Raw genomic sequence first — 22,166 nt, 5'->3', positions numbered from 1 at the left:
GTTGGCACAGTCTGGCATATCATTCCTCGTAAGCCCTGCCAGGCTCAGTCCCTCTGTGCCACACACAGAGTCAGACTGCTGGCAAAGACTGGCATAAGGCCGGGGGGATGTTGGCACTCTGTGATGAATAGGCGGACTTATCTATGCCTGATTTACTTGATCATTTTATAAGGATAGTGTTACAGTAAATTAACTACTAGTACTAGATCTGTTTGGACTAGTGTTGATCTTCAAGTTGAGCTAATAAAAATGGTCCTGCGTACCATATGATGTCCTGTTCTGGTCAGTTTAGTTAAACAAAACTGATGGATTTAAGGCTGACAAAACTCATTATCTATTATGTTTTAACCTAGACAGCATTTTTAGTTATCATAAGCCATGTTTCCATCCAAAGTTGCGAATTTAACTTGTGCTTAAAATCTGAATATTGTATAAAACATTTGCAAATAAACCCTAACCCTAATGTTTCTATCCCATGTGTTTAAGAGAACAAAACTGGGACAAATTATTAATAATAAAAATGAGTTGCAACCATTTCAAAAATGTTTTTCCTACATAATAAATGACTTGTGTCTTGTCTTATTGCGCACAGACAAAACACAGTAACAAACACTTGTCATGCTATCTTAGATTTGGAGGCAGATGCCTAAATTTTGGGAATGTTATCATTTGACACATTTCTGTGAGGTTATTATACAACATAATTTTGATGACAGACTTTTGCTCAGGAAATATTAAAACTACATTTGGTATGCAATGCATTGGGAAGCAATCAGTTGTTATCCAATCACATAATCTGTTGAGGCAAGTCACATGAGTTTTTTGTAGCAAATTGAGGAATTTATTCTGTAAATGTGTTCCGTTATAGTTTATGCACGTTATCCTCAACTGAGTGCATACATTTATATGCGCATTTTAAGATTTTATGTACATCTTGGCGTATACATTCAGCAAATTCTATACAATATCCCAAAATGTACATAAAGATATGAGGATGGAAACATAGCGATAGGCATGTTCTTGACCCAAAGGGTGTTCCAAAAGATAAGATACTATTTAATATTAGAAAATATTTTGATAATAAATAAAAAATAAATCGAGTCTCCTGTTTGCTTTACATTAGAAGCCCTGTTTGTATAATGCAGTTGTGTTCCTAATCAGTCACTTATGATGTTCCATTTCAGTTAGGATGCTGTCTTAGAAGGATGCTGTCTATGTAGGTAGTAGACAGTAAAGCAGCACACTGTTTTGGAACAGAGCCAATACTCTTTTTAACATACTCCAAGGTCAGCCATGTTTTAAGTGCGCAGGTACATATAAATGATGGTGTGTGTGTGTGTGTTTGTGTGCGTGCGTGTACAGCATTACCCAATAACTGACATGGATATTTTCACTTCATTTGAGACACACACACACAAAAGTTATAATGGTTTGGAACAATATGAGGTTGAGTAAATAATGACAGATTCATTTTTGAGTGAACTGTCCCTTTAAGTTTCGTAAGCGAAGAAAACAAAAATAATGACTTTATTCAATAATTCCTTTGCCAACGGTCTCCTCTGTGTCACTTATTTTTGTTTTCTTCGCTTACAAAATGTGTTCCAGTTGCTTCATATTTTGGGGTGGAGTAACCCTTTAAGGACCTTTGAGTGAGGAAGTTAACTAATTCGATGGATTTGTGTAACTAGCTTTAACCACAACATCTGGTGTACCATTTTACATGACTATTGCATGTAAACCAGGGCTTTCCAAACTCAGTCCTGGAAGGCCGGTGTCCTGCTGAGTTTGGCTTCAACTTACCTCAACACACCTGTCTGGAATTTTCTAGTATGCCTAGTAAAACCTTGATTAGCTGTTCAGGTGTGTTTAATTTGGGTTGGAGCTAAAATCTACACTCTTAAAAATAAAGGTGCTTCAAAAGTTTCTTCAAGCAATGCCATAGAAGAACCATTTTTGGTTCCACAAAGAACCATTCAGTCAAACGTTCTTTAAAGAACCATCTCTTTCTTACCTTTTTATAATCTGAAGTTTTTTATGGAACCATTTAGACAAAAGGTCTAAAAGGTTCTTCTATGGCATCGTGAAGCACCTTTATTTTTAAGAGTGTACAGGAGCAGGATTGGATACCCCTGATGTAAACAAATGCTAGTATCTGCTTCAGTGTTTAGTCTTCTCTTGTATGATCAGTGTTTTGATATAAAAAAAAAAAAAACACCGGTGCTGACTGAGCCTCTGTAGTCTTCTGTTGTGGACTCTCTCTTCTCTCTGGAGCTTTTACGATGTATACGCTCAGGTTCAGTGAAGCTCGACAGCATCCTAACTGTAATGGAACATCATAAGTTAAGCTAGAGAGAAATCACCTGAAGAGAGAGAAAGATAGTGATAGTGATTACCTCTAGGAGAGTGCAAGACATTTGGCTTCAGCCCTCCCAGCATGTCAGATGCAGAGAACGCTAAAATTAATTTATCCATTGAGCGACAGGTTTCTCAATTCCCTTTAGAGAGAAGGGAAATACACAATAACACAGTCTCCAATCATCCATGGAGTACAGTTTAATCAAGGTTTTGTTAGGCTATTATCAATTTCAGATGGCCTGTGGTTATGAATATGTCTCATCTGTTCTTCCACCACACGGCTAATCTCCTGTAGCTGTGAAAGAGAAATCCAGTGCAGTAAATAATGCAAATCTGTTATAAGCTCTCTAGTGTTTTTGTCCAAGTGAGTGAGGATTACTCCAGACACATTAAGATCATAATGTTCATTGTCGTCTGGTGTGCCCAAACAGAGATGTGTTGCCCGTGAACACATGGGGTGGGGAAAAACAGATTGATTTCTCTCCAAATCCAATGATCCGTGTGAGACAGTATGATGCATATTAGGGGAAAGGATTGAGAGACGTCTCCCAGCAGATTAAATATGAAATTACAAACCTGTTAGCACCACTGTCCAGAATGTCAACGCTCCAAAATCCAGGATGGATCTGACTCTGACATTGTCTGGGAATGTAATCATTTGCTTCCCTCTGTTTGCATCTGCTGAGAGTAGGAGAGGAAGAAAGTGAGGAGAAATACAATGAAGAGAACATCAAAACAAAACAGATTAAGGTTATTAATAATAGCAGTAAGAGTCTAATTTGTCTAGATTTTTTTTTGTTGAAGGGATAGTTTAAATGATAGTTAAAATGGAAATTTCTATCATTATTTATTCACCCTCATGTCATTTCAACCCTGTATGATTTACTGTACAGTGGTTTCTTTTTTGGGTAATAAAAGGATAAATTCTGGAGTTATTCTTAGAATGAATGGGGGCTGGAGCTTTCAAAGTCCATACAAGATGGAAACGTACCACAAAAATATAATAGAAGTAGCCCTAAAAAGCATTATGATACATCATACAATAGGCTTGTGTTATAGACCAAAAAAAATTAAGTCACTGTTCACTGAAAGTCAGGTGTCTATTAATTGTGACTGGATTGAGTCATTCAGGATCGTAAACTTATCCTTTAGACTTTGTGAAACATATCACAAATTTAATTTAAAAAAATCTAATTTAAAAGATTCAATCACATCGTTGCATCTATAAAACACATGCACATCATGTATGGAGAACATGTATAACACTTATCATAATTTATTGATAGTTTAGGTCCTTTTAAGTTTTAAATCTTCAGTAGCTATTCATTTTAATTGTAAAGAAAAAAAAACAACAACGACTAGTACGTTATTCAAAACTTGACCTTTTGCGTTTTTCACAAGTCATTCAGGTTTGGAACAACGTGAGGGTGAGTAAATTAATTTTCCTTTTTTAGTGAACTGTACCATTAAAGCATCAGTCTTGTCTGACTGTGGATTCCAGGCTGACTAACCCAAGAAGTAGGCCAGTACTGACACCAGAGGGTCAAAAAGAGTCATTGTGTGAATAAATCAAATTATTTTATACATTATCTTTGCTCTCTGGTGAGCCACGCCTTGCTCTTTCCATGTATTATAAGATAGAGATGAGGTCACCTTCACTGCACGATACACTCAGAGGTGTCCGCTGACATAAGTCATTAAGTAGTCAGTGGTGTTTTATTGTTGCTGTCTGTGTTTTAACAGAAATTCTGAATGGAGGGGTGTACGTGGACCAGAACAAGTTCCTGTGTCATGCTGATACCATCCACTGGCAGGATATAGTGAAGAACGCTCGCCCTGATCACCTGGTGGTGCCATCCAATAGCAGCAGCTCATGTGAGTAATGACCAGTCAGAGCATGAGGTGCTAAAATGGATTGTTAATACACAACTGTTCAAGTTTGGGGTCAGAAAGATTTTTTTGTGTGTTTTTGAAAGAAGTCTCTTATGCTCACCATGACAAAATGCAGTAAAACTATATTATGAAATATTTTTTTTGTAGTCTTAAATGACTTTTTTATTTAAACATATTTTTATTTTATCAGTGTCACATGATACTTCAGAAATCATTATACTATATTCTTATTTTATTATTATTATTTAATTTCTTTTAAATATATATTAGTTTTTGCTGCTTAATATTTTTGTGGAACTAAAACATTTTCTTCAGGATTATTTGATTACTAGAAAGTTCAAAAGAGGAATAAAATCATTTATAAAATTGTAATATTTTACAATATGTCTTTAAAATGTCTTTACTGTCACTTTTGATCAATGTGTCCTTGCAGAATATTATAATTAATTTCTTAATAAATAAATAAATAAAACAATCTTACTGACCCCAAACATTTGAAAGTAGTGTACTGTCGTTCTTTCTATTCATCAAAGAATCCTAAAGAAAATGTTACACAGTGACACAATGTCCGGAAACCATGGAAGAATTATTTTTACCATTTTATTAGACATATACTTCATCCTCAGATTAAAATTCAGTAACTATTTACTCACACTCAATGAATGAACTCAATGAAACCAGGTAGTTGGCAATCTCCAAAAAGGATTCAAAAACACAATAACACTCTTCATGTGACTATTTTTTGGTACTTTATTTGGTCTATATGAGCTGTTATTGTGTTGAAAAAATAAATAAATCACCTGTGTATCATGTTTAAAAAAAAACCAACATGATAAGGGTGAGTTTTAATTACTCTTTAAAGAAAAGCTATTTTTTACAGCTCTTAGTGATACTTTTGATAATGTCTCCAGGCTCACAATATATCCAATCAATCAATCCTCTTGATCTGTTTTGCCTCCCAACTCTCCAAATTAAGGGTGTTGAATTTATAGTCCACTATAATCTCTTAGTGTTTTGGGCTAGGGATTGTCTTCATCGATTTTATTTAGTTATTTAGTGAGGTTATTTACATTGTCTGTTCAGAAAAAAACAACAGGGAATAAGCAATGCAGCTTTCACCAATTAAAATGCAGTCCTGCCCTTCCAGCCAGTGTTTATCAATTACTTCTTTCCGATGTTTGTAACCTTCAGATTAGGCTAGAAGCAACCACATGGGCAGCAAAGAAAAGCATAGAATGATCTTGACGATCAATGTAAACATTAAAATCAACCAAATGAGACCTTGAGTATCTCTGTCATTATTTACTCACCCTGATTTCATTTTCAAACCTGAAAGACATTTTAATGACCAGGAGCTTCAAAGTTTTATATGGCTTCAGAAGTCAGATTATAATCGAATAGACTACTGTTATGGTGCTGTTTAGAGAGCTGTTGTGTGAAATATTATAATTACATTGTATGATGGTGAGTGAAGTGAAGACTATTAGAAGACTGAGCTATTAGAAAGTCTATGGAGCAACCTTTTTTCACCATATCTCACAAAAGTGAATGACAGAGAAATAAAGTACTTAGTCAGAAAAAGAGGAAATGAGACTGAGAGTGTAAAAACCATGATGTTTAAAAATGCCTGGCCCATGTAGTTGAAGAGCGTAAGCCACTAGTGTAATTACTCTAAACTGAAGTGGAACAGGGACAGAGGACAACACTCCATCAGTCAGCCATGCTCACACTGCAATTACCCAACAGTCAATTAAACTTGGGTGGCAGAACAGCCACAGTAGATGAGTGTAACAAAGCCATACGGGACGTCTCCTCTGGGGCGGGGAGGATTCGGGCAGAGCTCTGGAGAGCCAGGCAGAACATTGTTCTGTCAGTCAGCAACGACTCTTTCGCACTTCATCAGAACAGGGTCAGTGCAGATGAAAAGAGATCCATCCTAAAGCGGAATGATCCAGATTTCGGTTACTGTGATGAAACATTATGACAGTATTATGAACAATATGATGATGACCAATATGGATAGTGTGATGAGAATGCATACTTAAAAATTACGTTTTATAGTCAATATGAAATCAGAACTGACTTCTTAAAGAGACTTATATTCCTGGTTTTAGTAAATGTTATTTCAAATAAATACTGTTAGGTTGTCATCTTTTATTATAATGCAGAAATTTGCTATGACTAAATGTTTTATCATTTCTGGTTGCAGGTCAGAGGTGTCATAGAGGATGTAATGGACGCTGCTGGGGGCCAAAGGAGGAACAGTGTCAGAGCTGTGAGTGTCAGAAATTGTCAAAAATGTCAAACCATCCTCAATGAAATTAATTAATTAAAATTGTGGCCTTTAGTTCAGTCATTCCTTGATGGTTCTGAATCTGCGACTTTTCAGTAACCAGCCGAGATCTTTGACTAATACACTGCACCCCATGTTTAATAGGATGCCACCATCCTTTTTGTGATCAGAGTGATTTTACCATTTGAAAATGAAACAATAAAAAAATTCTAATCCTAGAGTTATGGACCACCAATGCTTTGATCTGTGAAGTGAAGTGACATTCAGCCAAGTATGGTGACCCATACTCAGAATTTGTGCTCTGCATTTAACCCATCCGAAATGCACACACACAGAGCAGTGAACACACACACACACACTGTGAGCACACACCCGGAGCAGTGGGCAGCCATTTATGCTGCGGCGCCCGGGGAGCAGTTGGGGGTTCAATGCCTTGCTCAAGGGCACCTAAGTCGTGGTATTGAGGGTGGAGAGAGAACTGTACATGCACTCCCCCCACCCACAATTCCTGCTGGCACGGGACTCGAACTCACAACCTTTCGATTGGGAGTCCTACTCTCTAACCATTAGGCCACGACTTCCATTGTGGTGTTTATGTGGGCAATAAAATGTTAGTTTTAGTTAGTTCGTTTGGACCGCAAATCACACTCATGGTACTTTGATGCCATATGCTGATTAGTTTGCGCATTGCCGATGCATCTCGAATAAGCCTAATTTTGTTTCTTCTGCTGTCCGATTCGTACATGTACAGTTGAATACCGGTCCTCTCACTCTCGCTTGTGTTGCTTCTACTCTCTGTTTATTGCCATACAAAAAGCAGAGAGGATTTTTATGGTATTTTGAGCTGAAACTTCACAGGCACATTCAGGAGAGCCATAAGATTAATATTACATCTTGTTAAAAGGGGCATAGGTGCCCTTTAACAAAATTTTACACTCCATGTTGAGGATCTAGAAGAAGGGGTATGTGTGTGGCAAAAATCACTGTAACAAACAGCCTATTGTGGGTTATTAATTTTTTAATTTCAAACTGCTTTACATAGCATACTTTATCAGCCAGGATGGAGAAAAAACCTCTCAGAAGTAACTTTTACTCATGAATGTAATATCTAGACACTGCAGATACAGCCACCAGAGTGAGGTGAAGAGTCGTTCCACTCTGTGAGAGTTCCTTAGCTATCTTCACAGGCTCAGTATGACACCTCCAGCAGGCCGTGGCATGCAGCTGCCCTCCCAGTGGAGGATAATTGAAGAGAGAGACGGGCAGCCTGACTCTCCATCTCCTCTCACGTGTAGCCACAGAAACCAGCTGCACTTAAAACTGTTGAGATTAATTACTTCAGGTCCCTCAAAACTCTCACACACAGGCATATCCTCAGTCTCTCTCTTTCAGGTTTCCACTCAACAAGCTTGATCACAACTCACCATAACTCTGATTTCCCCCGGCGTGCTCTTATAATGCAGTCAAATGCTAAGTCAGACTGCTCAAAAACATGTCATTACCCCTGCCTCGAAAAGCTCACTAATGCACACGTAAGAATCTCTTTTTAAGGACAAAACACTCAGCTTCTACTTTTTTAAGTAGATTTTTTAAGTGGATTTAATTCTGTTGAAAAAAAGAAACCATTTTTTACATTTTCATGTTGGAAAACGAAATCTTGCATGGCAGTTATGCATTTTGCATTACGGTCTCCTGTGTCATTAACATGAGCTGGAAGAGAAGGAAAAGCTAATAGGCAGGCCCACACAGATTCTGTGCCAGATCATTAATGTAGAAACTGTTCCACAGAATCTGAACACCTTTCATTTAGAAAGTTATAAACATTTTCTGCTCCTTGCATATTCATACGCAATTGATGAGGAGCTAAATTCATTCTGAAATCGCCATGTGATTTCTAGTCACTGTTATATAAAATTTAGTGGTGAATTTGACAATATTTATAATAAATATTTTTTGCATCTGATGGTGTTGATCCATATAAATTAATTGAAAAGGATAATTAAATTAAAAACAGCTTTTTTATTGTATTTTTTTTTTTTTATAATGCTTTTATTTTTAGTGTAAGATTTTATTTTTCAGGTTTTTATTTTCATTTTTCACTCTCCCCTAAAAAGAGAAGTGCAGAGAGTCTGGTGAATCTGTCTGGACATTCTAACAGTATTTCTATGAGACCATGTATCTATTCACGACAGTATCATCACACAGATGAGTAGAGCAGAGCAATTTCACTTTACGTAATGGCAGCAAAACTATCATGTACCTGAAATTTGTACTGCCCTGGTGATATCACCATTTATTCATGTAACTGACAATCATTTTTATAAAATTCTCCGTACAGTAAAATGGTTTGGTGGGTCAAGTAGGAGAATATGAGCCTTTTCCCTTCTCAAATACTCCCTAATGAATTATTATGTTCTTCCTGCTTTCCCTTTTCTCTCTTTTCTGCAGATGTACCTGTCATTTCACCCTGTCCCTCCATCTGGGTACCAACACACTCTTATTCTTCTTGCTCAGTTTTGTTTTCATTCCATCTTCAAGACCTCTGAGAGAAAATCTGTTATTTACTTGAACAGGCACTTATATCTCTATGACTGTGTTCTAAATCTAACAAGCATACTAACTAACATGGAACCACGTAAGCAGTGACATGCATAGACCTCTTGATGGGCAGGGGCTAAATGGCGTTACTAGGTCACAATCGGAGATGGGGTGGGGGGGGGGGTATTAATTGGGGGACAAAGCTGTATAAAGACAAAGCTTGTTACTTTAAGGGTAACAAAATATGAAAAAGTATGGCAGATATTTAGGCAAAAGTGGGAGAAGATAAAAGTCTTTGTCATTATTTTATCTTTGTTGTTTAAAAAAAATTTGAACAAAGATACACATTACAAATACACATAATATACAAATAAAAATAAACCATGTTTTATTTTCAGGTACAATAGTATTTAGCAGGAGCATTCAAAAAATTGAATGAACAAATAAAAATAAAGCTATATAAATTGATTCCTATTAAAGTAACTGTACATTTTTTTCAGTGAAGAGTTTTGAGTGATTTTTATCTTTGTGTTTGGTGTTCTATTAACAGTAAAGGAATAATTCACCCCAAAATTTAAATAGGTTAGTGTTTTGTTTTTTAACACAAGAAAGAAATTAATATAGGTTTGGGACAACGTGAGCAATAAACAATGACAGAAATTATCCCTTTACTTTGCCTTTAATTACAGTCGGCAGCAGGTAGCCTACTGTCCCTTTATAACCTGCACACATCTAAGTTACACACATGCATCTGTTTCTTTCAGTTGTTTACTTTCATTTTAGACAAAATAGTTTTTGTGCATGTGCTTTGAGTGTGCTCAGACAAACCACACGGCAGAACAGAACACGAATGAAACATTTAAATAACTAGTTTAAATAAGGCTTTAAAGCCGATGCACACACACAAAAAAAAGTACTTTTGTGAATAAGTGCATTGTGTCCCGTGAGAGTAACTCTATCGCTGAGTTATCACTGATGTTAATGTATGTCGCACTATATTAATTCTGCGGCGCCAGAACTGCATCTGATAGAATGTGCACTGTAGCACAATACAACTAAATTTGTTCAAAAGCAGATTGTGGAGACATTTCTCAAAAATCTAAATATTGCACACCCCTACCCTCGGCAGAAATCGTGGACCGGGGGCAGACCGGACCGCAAGGGCACTTTAGCGTCGGCCACTGATCATAAGTAATCGATTTGGAACAGCATCTCAAAACTCTGTGTCGTACAAATAGCTAAACACAAAGGAGACGGCTCTCAGCTGATTTCAATAGAGTTTTGCATTAGCTTGTTGCTAAGTTAACTTTGTGAAGCTCTTTACAGTATAAACGTCAAGGTTCACAGCACACAACTTTGAATAGAACATATTCCCGTGCCAACCAAGATGTTCATGTATATCTTTTTTCAGTTGAATGAATGAATGAATTATGAATGAATTATGCATTTATATAGCGTTTTTATTGTGTATTGTTGTACACCCAAAGCATCCACTTGGATGATGCAACAAGAACACACCAGCTACAAGTGGAGAGTAGAGAGAGTCACAGAGTCAATCAAGTGATTGGGGATTTTTAGGAGGCCATGATTGACAAATGCCAGGTGGTCAATTTGGCCAGGACACTGGGGTTATACCCCTACTCTTTACGAGAAGGCCATGGGATTTTTTTTTTTTTTTCATCTCATCCAAAAGATGGAATAGAAATTAAGTTTTTTGAGGAAAACATTCCAGGATTTTTCTCCATATAGTGGACTTCAATGGGGATCAATGGGTAGAAAGTCCAAATTGCAGTTTCAGTGCAGCTTTAAAGGGCTCTACACGATCCCAGCCAAGGAAAAACGGTCTTGTCTAGTGAAATAATCTGTCATTTTCTAAATAAAAACATAAAAATGTATACGTTTAACTACAAATGCTTGTCGTGCACTATGAGAGAGATAAATTTTTTTTTTTTTGGAATTGCATGCTATGATACAGAGGCATCATTATTTACTCATTCTCATATAGTTCCAAATTCATCTAAACTGTTCTTGTATGGTAAAATCTGTGTAACTATTCTCCAAAAATTCCTATGTTATTTTCCATAACACACATAACAGCATATTGGTTTGGAGCAAAAAGTAAATAATAACATAATTTTATTTTTTTCTGTGAAGTAAAAATGTTGCAAACATAAGCAGCTCACTAGGTTTTGGAGCAGACCCTGTTCTCTCTTTCTTTTACTGTCTAGTATATTCTGATCTAATTTAGATAGTCTTAAACAAACCTTTGCACTGCCTCCACAAAAACACTACATGTCACCGCACTGCACCAGATAAGTCTGTTCTCTCTTCTCCCCTCGTCTCGCCGTCCTCACCTTTCTTATCATCACAGTGGTTAAATCCGCAGCTAGCTTGAGTAGTCTTAATTGTCAAAACGATAAGGATGAAGTAATTGGAGAACTGTGCAACTGTGAAATGGATTTGAGTTCCATCTCACGCTAATGAAACCATTTAGTAAGAGCATTAAACATTCTCACTGGATTTTTGCTCTAGCTTTTCTGTCATTTTCGCATACTTAAAATCTGTATTTCTTCTCAACCCAGTGGATACTGAGTAAATATTTCAAACTAGTGTATTCAAATAATGATTTTTTTTAAGCATAATTAGACTTGGAATCAATTTGTGCATTGCTAAACTGGGATTACATCTAAACAAGAGCAGCACTTTTTGACCTGAAATTGTCTGCGCAATAAAACACGGCATTTGAGCTGCTAATGAAACTCTCAGAGGCTTAATATTCTGTACTTTATAGTCGTCTGTGTACTTTATCAGATTGATGGTGTATAACTGCCAGTGCCACATGTATTTTTAAAAGTGTGTTTTATGGCAAATGAATCAGCATCATCATTTTTCTGAGTGGGCCTTTAGTTCAGTGTCTTTTGTTTTTGGAAAATAAGCCATTTGGTGTCTATGCGGTAATGGCTTGCACTACCATAATGGCAGTGGTAAAGTGGTATTTCAGAGGAAGGCCAGTTCACACTAAATCTGTGCATATAATAACTTTTATACACATGCCTAGTGTATTGAATATGTACCTTTACATAAAAATACAGTTGTTAACTGTTATTCGGGTCTTATAGTGAGGAAGTAATGGCGAGGGACACTTATGTATGAAAATAAGTAGATTCCCTTTTTCTATCAACATTTTAGTTTCAGTGTTATAGTACTGTATAAGGGAAAGTCTGTATAAAAAGAGCTGAGTTACTCATCATGCAAATTAGATTTTATTACAGTTCTCTTAAAAGGGTCATATCAAACATTTTTATTATAACATTTTTTGAATGGTCATTTTCCTTTCTCTCTAATCCTTAACAAATAAACAAGTTGCATCTGTCTGACTTTCACCATGAAAAAAAAACACTAAAAAAAATCATCACTGATGTGTAAACAGCTGATCATGTGATAATTTATTGATGTAAAGTTGCAGAGGTTCAGAACAAGTTTTCTCTCTCACACAGATGAGCTTAGTTTAAATAGAACTGTTTCAGTAATCAGTGCGCCTTGCATGAATATTTAAAATATAAATATTCAATTAGCATGAGATCAAAAAAGTTGGATGTATGATAAATATACTAAAATTAGAAAATGTTTAAAGTAGTTTTAGATAAAGTATAGCATGTTACCCAACAGGGAACTGCTGTCACAACTTGAAAAATTGTAATCATACCCAGATCTGAATCCTGTCTTACAAACTCTTGATAAAGAATTAACACGCATTTGTAATAGTCTGTGTGGTGTTCGTCAGCCCGAGCAAGCATGCACATACAAATACTGTTGTGGAAATTACAGCATTTTACAACCACTGTGCTACTAACACACACACTCATGTTCATACAAGGACCGATACATAAATGAAAATGACAGCCTTTTTAGGGTTAGAGTCAGAAAAAGCAATGCCTTTCTTACCAACCCTAAGCCTTTGTATTGTAGTGTGCCTATGTATCCTCCATTTCGATGGGAATTCTATTCTGCTCATGAGGTTTGTTCCCATCCTGGCAATGTAAGAAGAGATACAGTATGACAGCCAAGCTTTCTTGTCTGCGTTTGCATTCTTACGGTTTGTAAAGGATATTTCTGGCCTTATTTCAAAAAGCTCCCCAAGCTCATTCAGCAGCTACACTGGAGACGTATTCTGCATGCCATATGGTTGGAATTACTGTGAATGTCTATATGCATTACTATGAGTAACAGTAGCAGAAATAGGAAAGCAGTGCAGCTTTGTGATCACCATCACTCTGTAGTTAAAGAGACCACACATCCCCACATGTTTTCCCTGGTTAGAGCTCTGTTTACTTATAGTATGACTCTTACAGGCATCCAGACAGCTGTGAAGTACAATGAGGCGTTATGGTTAAAGAAATCATCACACAAATGCTCATTTTAAATTCAAATTTCTTTTACATTTTCCCTTATCTCTTGTTCTTTCTCAGTGACGAAGACCGTGTGTGCTGAGCAATGTGATGGCCGCTGTTTTGGGCCGTACGTCAGTGACTGCTGTCATCGTGAATGTGCTGGAGGCTGTTCTGGACCAAAGGACACCGACTGCTTTGTATGTCTTCAGTATTCCTGTAACACACTCATGCACTCAATCATATTAGGGACTGAAGTGTCTAGTACTGTCCTGTGTTGACTAGTCATGAATCACATGACTTCAGTTTGTTCTACAGTATATGGTGACAGCAGGCGGAAAATTCCTCTGTCTACAAACTGTGTCTTTGTGTGTTTGGCTGTAATTGTCAAATATAAAGTGGGATTTTACAGTCTGAGTTCACCAGCAATTTTGCATGTTTCTATTTGAATACAGTTTTTTCATTACAATTTATTTGTTCGGCATTATAATTTGAATGAAAGGTTAAGAAAGAAAAATATTCCTAAAGCATTTATTGATCTTAGTTAATGGTAACTTCAACATCTACTAATACATTATTAAAATAAAATAATGTATTTGTTCATATTATTTAATGGACCTGAACCTACAGTAGGTGGCCATCCTATCTGGGGCTTACCGCCGCGTGTACTGCCGCGGCGGTGCCGCGGTGGTAACTGTAATTCAGTCGCGTGTTAAAATCATTCGCGAAACTACCGCCAGGTGGCGCAAAGGGACGGATTGCGAAATGAATGTAATTGTAAAATGAGATGAAAGAAGGAAATAAAACAACAATAACATTATGATATAACATTGGATCATTTAGAAAAAAAGAAACAATTTTTTTTTACAATTTTTTAAATGTAGGATAGTCTTAGGCTACAGTCTACTAAACAAAAATTAAAAGAAGACCTTAACACAAAGGATCATATGCATGCTATTTTTATTAAACAGTAAATAAATATAAGGCCTATATATATATATATATAGGCGTGAGCACTTTGACATATTTTTAATTATGATTTTTTTTCATAGATACTGAAAGCACACAGCCTATTTACCTCATGAATAATAGTTAAGCTTCAAATGGGCAACATCACAAATATGGAAACGTTTGATTTCTCCCGATTGAGAAAGCCAAACCTTACCTTATGCTTAGCTTTAAATTATTATTATTATTATTATTTTATTTTTTTTGTTACTAACCCTATATTATTATATACTGCAATTATATTTATCCATTAGAATTATATATTTTTAATTATTGTTTTGTTCTGATAAATTTGTTAAATTTAAAGGATTTGTTGTAAAATATTTTTTCCTCTCACAAACTCTGATTTATTTTTTAGCGTGTTTAAAAAAAACATGCAGCAAACGAAAATAGGTGATTGATCTGTTAAAATGAAACCTATACACGACTCATATATGTTTTTTCCTCTGACAAACTTAATTTAATTTTTAGAATGTTTAAAAAATAAAAAATAAAGAAAACATTCAGCAAATGAAAATAGGCGATTAATCCGATAAAATGTGTTAAAAATTTGTTACTCTTGGTTAACAGTAATTATAATTATTTTACTACAGAACAGAGCCTGGGACTAATCTAGGTTATCCATGGTTTTTTTTTTTTTTTTTCATTTTTCATTGCATCTGAAAATGACTTTGTTCATTACATTCACTTCAGGCACTCTGGCGCAGATCAGCCTCCCGCAAAACTCAGCTGTGGACGATTTAAAAATGTTTGATATAAAGCAGTGGTTCTCAACCCGCGGCCCGTCACGAATTCAAATGCGGTCCGCACCACATGCTGAATAAAAAAAATAAAAAAACTTTATCATTTTCTAAAATTTTATTGTTTACATCAATTAAAAAAAATTATGCTACTAATGAAATATAAGCTATATCCTAATGTTTTTATGTGATTTTTTTTTTCTTCATATATTATTTTCAGACATGAGCACTGGCATAAACATTTAACGAACACATACAAGCGGGCACTTTGGCAGAATTCGATTCAAATAGTCATCAACAGCCATTAGGTAAATTGCCTTTAAGGTAAAATTGCACATCAGAATGGACACATTTGTTTTTTAAGGGAGAAAAAAAAGAAATTCAAAAAATGCCAGCGAATGAACATGTACAAACTGTGAATAGTCGCAGTATCAGTATTGAAGGAGAAGTGCTGGATTTTCTTTTTTTTTTTTTTTTTGCCCCGCAACTCACTTGAAGAAGTTCAGATAAATGGAAACACCATACACTATGTAACAATCCTTATCGTCATTGGAGAGTGTGTGCCGAGGCTCTGAGCAGACGACCGCGCGGACAGGTGCGCGTGGTCAGTAGGCTTCAAAAGCAAAATTGCACATGTGCAGGCAGAGTGAAGAAGCTCATTGCTACTCGAACCTGTGCAATCCGTCAGTAAAAGAATATAAAGACAGTCAGATGTGCAATAATTATGGGCAATTACAGAGCGGACCATCAGCCTGCGCATTCAGAAGTATAAATTGAAGAAGTCTGCGTCCGAGCTGGCCGTGTCTGCATCCGGATTGCTCATGCGGAAAGTATAACACAGGCGTTACAATCGCAACTTCTTTGTGTTATTGCTTTCAAGCTGAATCTCACAAAATTGGTCCTAACAGCATCAGGTGTTTAATTTATGGGGAGTAGAATTGTTTATTTCAATGAATGTGATAGATTATATATCATAATAGTTAGGCTATAATATTATAAATCAGGTTGGTTTGTATTGCTGACATAATATGTAAATTATATGCGTAGACTTGCACTTAGACCATAGTGCGGCCCGCTGGAAAAAAAGGTTGAGAACCACTGATATAAAGGTTGCTGTCCCATTTTATACAGGAATTGTTCATTTTAAAAAATCTAATTATATTGTTAGTTCTAATTATATTGTTAACGAAACTGTGCATATGTTTAGTTTTATTCTGTACACTGTCTATTAGCCTATAAAACAGAATTTATACTTAGCTGTTGCATTGTGTAGGCTACCCTTTTCACCTTTTTGCAGAATGAAAAAATCAAAAACTCTGAAAACATGCTTGCACGTTTTTATTTTAGTGTAATTTCATAGATTAAAAAAAAATGTTTACATGCATCTTAAGGATCCCTAATTGTGAATGTGAGGGGGGCGGCACGATCGTGCTCTGCCTAGACTGGCATTTGAGCTTGCGCTGGCCCTGGGCTCATGATCAATAAGTTGTATTCGCCTCAATCTGATTCAGTAAAGTCAAACCGCAGACAGTGAAGCCTCGAGACCCGTGCGCTGTGAGGCGGGAACAGAGGATTCCGCTTGGTCTTAAAGCCTCCCGCAAACATCCACGATCACAAATAACAATGATTTTCGTAAAACAATGATTAATTATTAATTGATGATTTGTTATTATCATTATGGTCTTATGATCTTTCCAGCATTAAGGTAATAACAGTACAGTTTTTTTTAATCATCTTGTTGCAGTTATAAATTTGACTGCTAAATGAATGATAAAGAACTATATTAAAACTTGTTTTGTAAAATTTCTTCGTCATTTGAATATTGATTTAAAAATCGGTTTAAATCATAAATCTGATTTTTTTTTCTAAAATAAACAGGGATTTTTTTTAGGCTATATGATATTACCCTACTTTTAAAACAAGTAGGAAGAAGGTTCCCTTTAAAATTACTTTAGTTGTCAATTACTAAAACTTTTTTTTTTACATCGTGTGAATGTTGTTGATTATAATGAGAGAACTTGAGTTTAATTGTGAGGACGTTTTATTAATTCTTTAGAGTTTCAAAGATTTAATCGTGCTGGTTTAATTTTATTCGTTTCTTGTTTTAGGCAAATTAGGCCTAAATAATGGGAACGAAATTATACAGTGCTTCACATTTAAACATGCAACAATTTCTTAATCAGTTTACAGACAAATGTTTTTTTCCCAATAAGTTAAAGGACAGGTAACGAATAACAAAAATGCATGTTGTTTTATTAACCCTCTGGAGTTGATTAACGCGGATACGCATTATGAGTCATTTTCTGATAACCCCAAAAAGAACTTAAATTACACTTTCAGTTTTAATCATACAGATAAGAGCAATACATCAATCGAATCTGTAAAGGGTCTACTTTTTTTTTTGGATACAGACATAATAACAACAAAACTTTGTGCACTTATAAAATAAAGATAACAAACAAGGTGTGCTGTCTGCAGCCTTTGTCTGCGCTGATCTTCATTTACAAACACGTCATTAAAATGAACTGTAACTCCGTGAATACTCAACGAAGAGACATGAGAGAGATATCTATAGAAAGCTTGACATGTCTACTTTTAAACTAAACAAGTGCCGCCGAAAACAGATATTCTGTGATAAAGTAATCCTTATGAAAACAACAAAATATATTTATATTGAAAAAATAAATTAAAATAGGCTATAGGCATAATATATGAAAATATTGACATTTTGCATATTAATCCATGTAGCCAACCCCCCTAAAAAAGGCTACCACTTTTAATGCTCCGATGCAAAGTAAACCACAATTTCTTTTGAATAATATAACGCATAATATAATATAAATAATACTGCACACCTTTTAAATGTGTCAAATCTAAAATATGGTTTAATACCATGTAGATTAGAGAAAATATTATCACAGGTTCAGGCACAGGCTTGACATCCTGCTTGAATTCGTTCTAAGAAATGCAAATAACTTCATAAGTACCAAACTTTCGTCTGTGGATATTAAATATTAAATATTTTAACCACAGTGTTTTCCTTTCATTTTCCCTGACTGAAGCCATCAAATCTAACACATCAGTGAGGCAAAACTGACGTCTATTAGCGAAAATGTGCTTTGATGCGCTTGTTTGATAACTTGTGGTTAAAGCGCCACTCAGCGGTCAAAGGCTGCAAATGCACTTTATACCACCGCCGCGGCGGTACGTGTGGCGGTAAAAAGGGCCTTTTGGATGTCTACTTAGTGTACATAAACTAACAATGAACAGTTGTATTTGTATTTACTAAGGTTAACAAAAATTAATAAATACTGTGAAAAATGTATTGTTCATTGTTAATTAATGCATTAACTAATGTTAAATAATGGGACCTTTTTGAAAAATGTTACCAAGGTTAATTGAAAAATTAACATGAATTTCAGAATGTCAGGACTTTTTTTTAACACAAGTTACATGATCAGCATCACCATTTGTGAAAAGTGAAAGTAGAATGGAAAAAATTACATTAATTTCAGAATATCTCAGTATTTTGTTAGCTTCAGTGTCAGCTGCACTTGAGCGGCGTGAACTTCACAAATTTGTGTCAAGCCTGGTTATCATGTTCTCCAGCATGATTTAAGGTGATCCAATGAGATGATCCAATGAGTATGTTGAGCTTCAAAGGAAGCAAGAACATTTGATATTATTAGAATATTATATTTTGAATCCCATATTTTCAATGAGGACTCTTTGAACCTGACTGTATGTATAATTATGCAAATGTGAAAGTGCAGTGAAACTGGTGTGGTCATGCTCAAACATTAAATCAACAAACAGTCAACATCTTGTATGGGCTACTAGTCAAGTACAAACCTTTTACATCCAGTGTCAATTTTACATTCCAGCTCTCCATTTTTGAGTTTTTGTTCTGCAATGATATTCACTTCTCCAAAATAGATCCATGTTGCCTACAGACGAATTGCTTTTGACCAAAAATCTCCCTGTAGGACATGTTCTTTGCACGGGAGATACCATTAAAATCTAATTTCCACCCACAATACCTTGCTGTGAATGAGAGTGAGGCCAAACCTCTGTAGCTCTTTTGTTACGTGCTGTCTGGGCAGATCCCGAGTGTCTTTGACTGCTCCTCATCTCTCCAGCCCTTGGAGAAAGCGATTTATCGCACCTCTTTGGTTTTTTAATTAGTTATCCTCAGCTGTAATCATTGGTATTGTACTTCACAATTTTTCCTTTTTAATTGAAAATGCACTTTTGCGGTATGCATTGGGATTTGGATCAATGCCTTTATTTATTTATTTATTTTACATCTCAGCAACTCTAAGGAAGAAAACAGTTCTTTTGTGCATCTGACGTCAGGCTGATGAAGCAAATAACTTTTTATATTCTGTAAGCCTGTTTGAATCATTATTTATTTGTAGTATTGCTACTTTATATTGCTTATATGCAGTATTGGTGTTGGTTGAAATACTTTTTTTTTGAAGGTCGAAGCTGATTAGTGGAGCAATTTTGTGTTCAGGCACATTTTTCTATTGCATGAAATCCTAAAATGAGACTGTACAAGTAGCAACATAAGTTTTGTCAGCTGTTTTATTAAATAAATGTGTATTGCTGTCAATAACTTTGTTTCTTTGTGTCCAGGCCTGCACTAATTTCAACGACAGCGGCGCATGCGTGACGCAATGCCCTCAGCCCTTCGTCTACAACCCCAACACGTTCCAGCTGGAGCACAACCCACGGGCCAAATACACATATGGTGCATTCTGCGTCAAAAAGTGCCCACGTAAGACAGACAGAGCAAACTAAGACAAACATATGTATGCTTACGCACACGCTTCTAGCTGGATCTTTCACTCACAAAAATGGATATCAGGTGCCATGTTGAGGCGCGTTCATATTCGGGAATGTAAGCATGTTTCAGATTGACTGCAAATGAATCGGACCGGCTGCACCTGAGTCCTTGCGCTCCTTGAGCCCCTGATGTGGTGCGGTACCCATGTAGAGCCCACAGGAGTAAGCCTGTCTGCTAAATCTCACTCAGCTTCTTGACTTCTGATTTCCCCATTGACTTGAGGCAGGGAGGGAGGGAGGAAGGATGGGAGGAAGGAAGGAAGGAAGGAAGGAAGGAAGGAAGAGTATGTGTATCCCAGGGGCCTTCAACAGAGGATCAGTGGCAGAACAGCAGGGGGTCCACCAATTGTTTGATCTCAAAATAATTAATGTGAAAATAGTAAAATATGCATTAAAACTGCATTAAGTTAATCCTCATGTTCTGTTCAGATTTTTTTTTTTGCTTCTCAGACACCAATAATATTTGTGTAAAATTAAACTAAATTTTTTTCACTTGTATTATTTTAAAAAGTTACTCTAACCTGATCAAATCCTAGTAGAGAGATATTATAAGATGATGCATTCCGTTTTTTTGCCAGTCATGTGATTTTGGGCTGCTGAAAATTTTCAGCTCCGTCTTCACGTGAAAATTACATTAAAGGCGCAATATGTAATTTTTCTGCTTTAGAAATAGCAGATATCACTATATCTATGTTATATATATTTTTTTGTTGTGTACTTACATTATCCCGACAGTTTCCAAGAACTTTCAAATCCGGAGAAAATTATAGTTTAATTAGAAGACACGGCACGTTTCTTTATTTCCGTTTTGTCGCCTGTCTATGGCGTCATATAAACTTTGACCCCTCTAGTTTATCTAACTTCCTGCGGAACCGCCAAATACAAAGGTGAACAGAAGCAAAGACGAGACGAAGAAGAAAAAGTAGTAGCTAGCCTTGATCGAGACTATTATATTTTATATTTATATTGTTTATATTCGTATTTATACCTCAATCAATAACTTAGTTATGGATCATGATTATGCTTTGCCTGCACGTTCTGTGAAGTGCAAACGTACGGGTGAAATAAATGACCTGAGAAGGTTTTAGGACGAAGAAGAAACGAGACACGGGTAAATATTGGAGTTGCATTTCCAAGATAGAGAGAGCTTCGTGACAAGCTGAAACTACAGAGAGATGCTTGCATTCTAATAAACAGGTATGCATTCATTCAGCTAACTGTATCTATCCTTATATTTTGTGAAACGATGATGTCTTGTGTAAAACGCAGACGGACTAGCTCTCATGTAGAGTATAATGTAAATCTACATGCGTTCTATATCTAGCTGGATAAAGTAGCTTCAAATGCAGTTCACTATCTTGTTCGATATCATAGTATAAACGTAATTATAATTATTAACGGAAGGCAACCGTGTTTGTTTTAACATATATTACTACTAGCTAGATGGAATATTGATTTGATAGGGGTCTGATAATTCATATATCTCTCCGTTCGAAAATACGTGATTGTCAAAATACTAAGGCCGGTGACACACTGGCTGCGTGGCGTCTCTGCTGCGTGCCAGAAGCGTGGCGCGCTGCTGCTGCTGTAGATGACAGAGGGAGACCGCCGACAGACCAGGTTCTTTTCTTCATGACAACAATATCTATACTTCATGTTGAACATAAATATAAAGCATACTGATAAAGGACACCGTCAACAGTATTGACGGCAAAATAGACTATGTTTGACAGGTGCAATATTTGAAAATCAATAATTATTTTTATTTTTTTTATTACATTTGTATCTGAATTTATGTCAACCTATAGACTTTCAAACATCAAAATGTCATGAATTAATATGTATTTGTGTACAAAATTACATATAAACATATTTTCCTATTATATTTTGCCTGGAAACGCTTCGAACACGCGTGCGTGTCATGTGAAAAATAGGCGTCGGTTCTATTTCTAACATGCACTCGTTTTCCGCGCCCCTTGAGCCGGGCCTGAGCCACGCGTCTCACACAGGCAGTCTGCAAGCTCTAACCTATTAACATGGGAGCCGAATTAAAAACTGACACGCCACGCAGCTGAGACGCTTGCGCCACGCATCCAGTGTGTC

The 22,166-nt window shown here is 36.1% G+C and overlaps 1 protein-coding gene across 2 annotated transcripts in view; it reads left to right on the top strand.

Moving 5' to 3' along the window:
- Positions 1–22,166, top strand: part of LOC132153114 (receptor tyrosine-protein kinase erbB-4-like) — a 362,426-nt gene that overhangs the window by 239,602 nt on the left and 100,658 nt on the right. For both annotated transcript variants that reach the window (XM_059562365.1, XM_059562366.1), the window contains exons 4-7: positions 4,099–4,230; positions 6,458–6,523; positions 13,549–13,667; positions 19,854–19,995. In XM_059562365.1, coding sequence (XP_059418348.1) covers positions 4,099–4,230; positions 6,458–6,523; positions 13,549–13,667; positions 19,854–19,995 — 459 coding nt within the window. The remainder of the gene's footprint in view (positions 1–4,098; positions 4,231–6,457; positions 6,524–13,548; positions 13,668–19,853; positions 19,996–22,166) is intronic.

This window comes from Carassius carassius, chromosome 11 (genome assembly GCF_963082965.1).
Source record: "Carassius carassius chromosome 11, fCarCar2.1, whole genome shotgun sequence".
NCBI lineage: Eukaryota > Metazoa > Chordata > Actinopteri > Cypriniformes > Cyprinidae > Carassius > Carassius carassius.
This window is presented reverse-complemented; position numbering and strand designations above follow the sequence as displayed.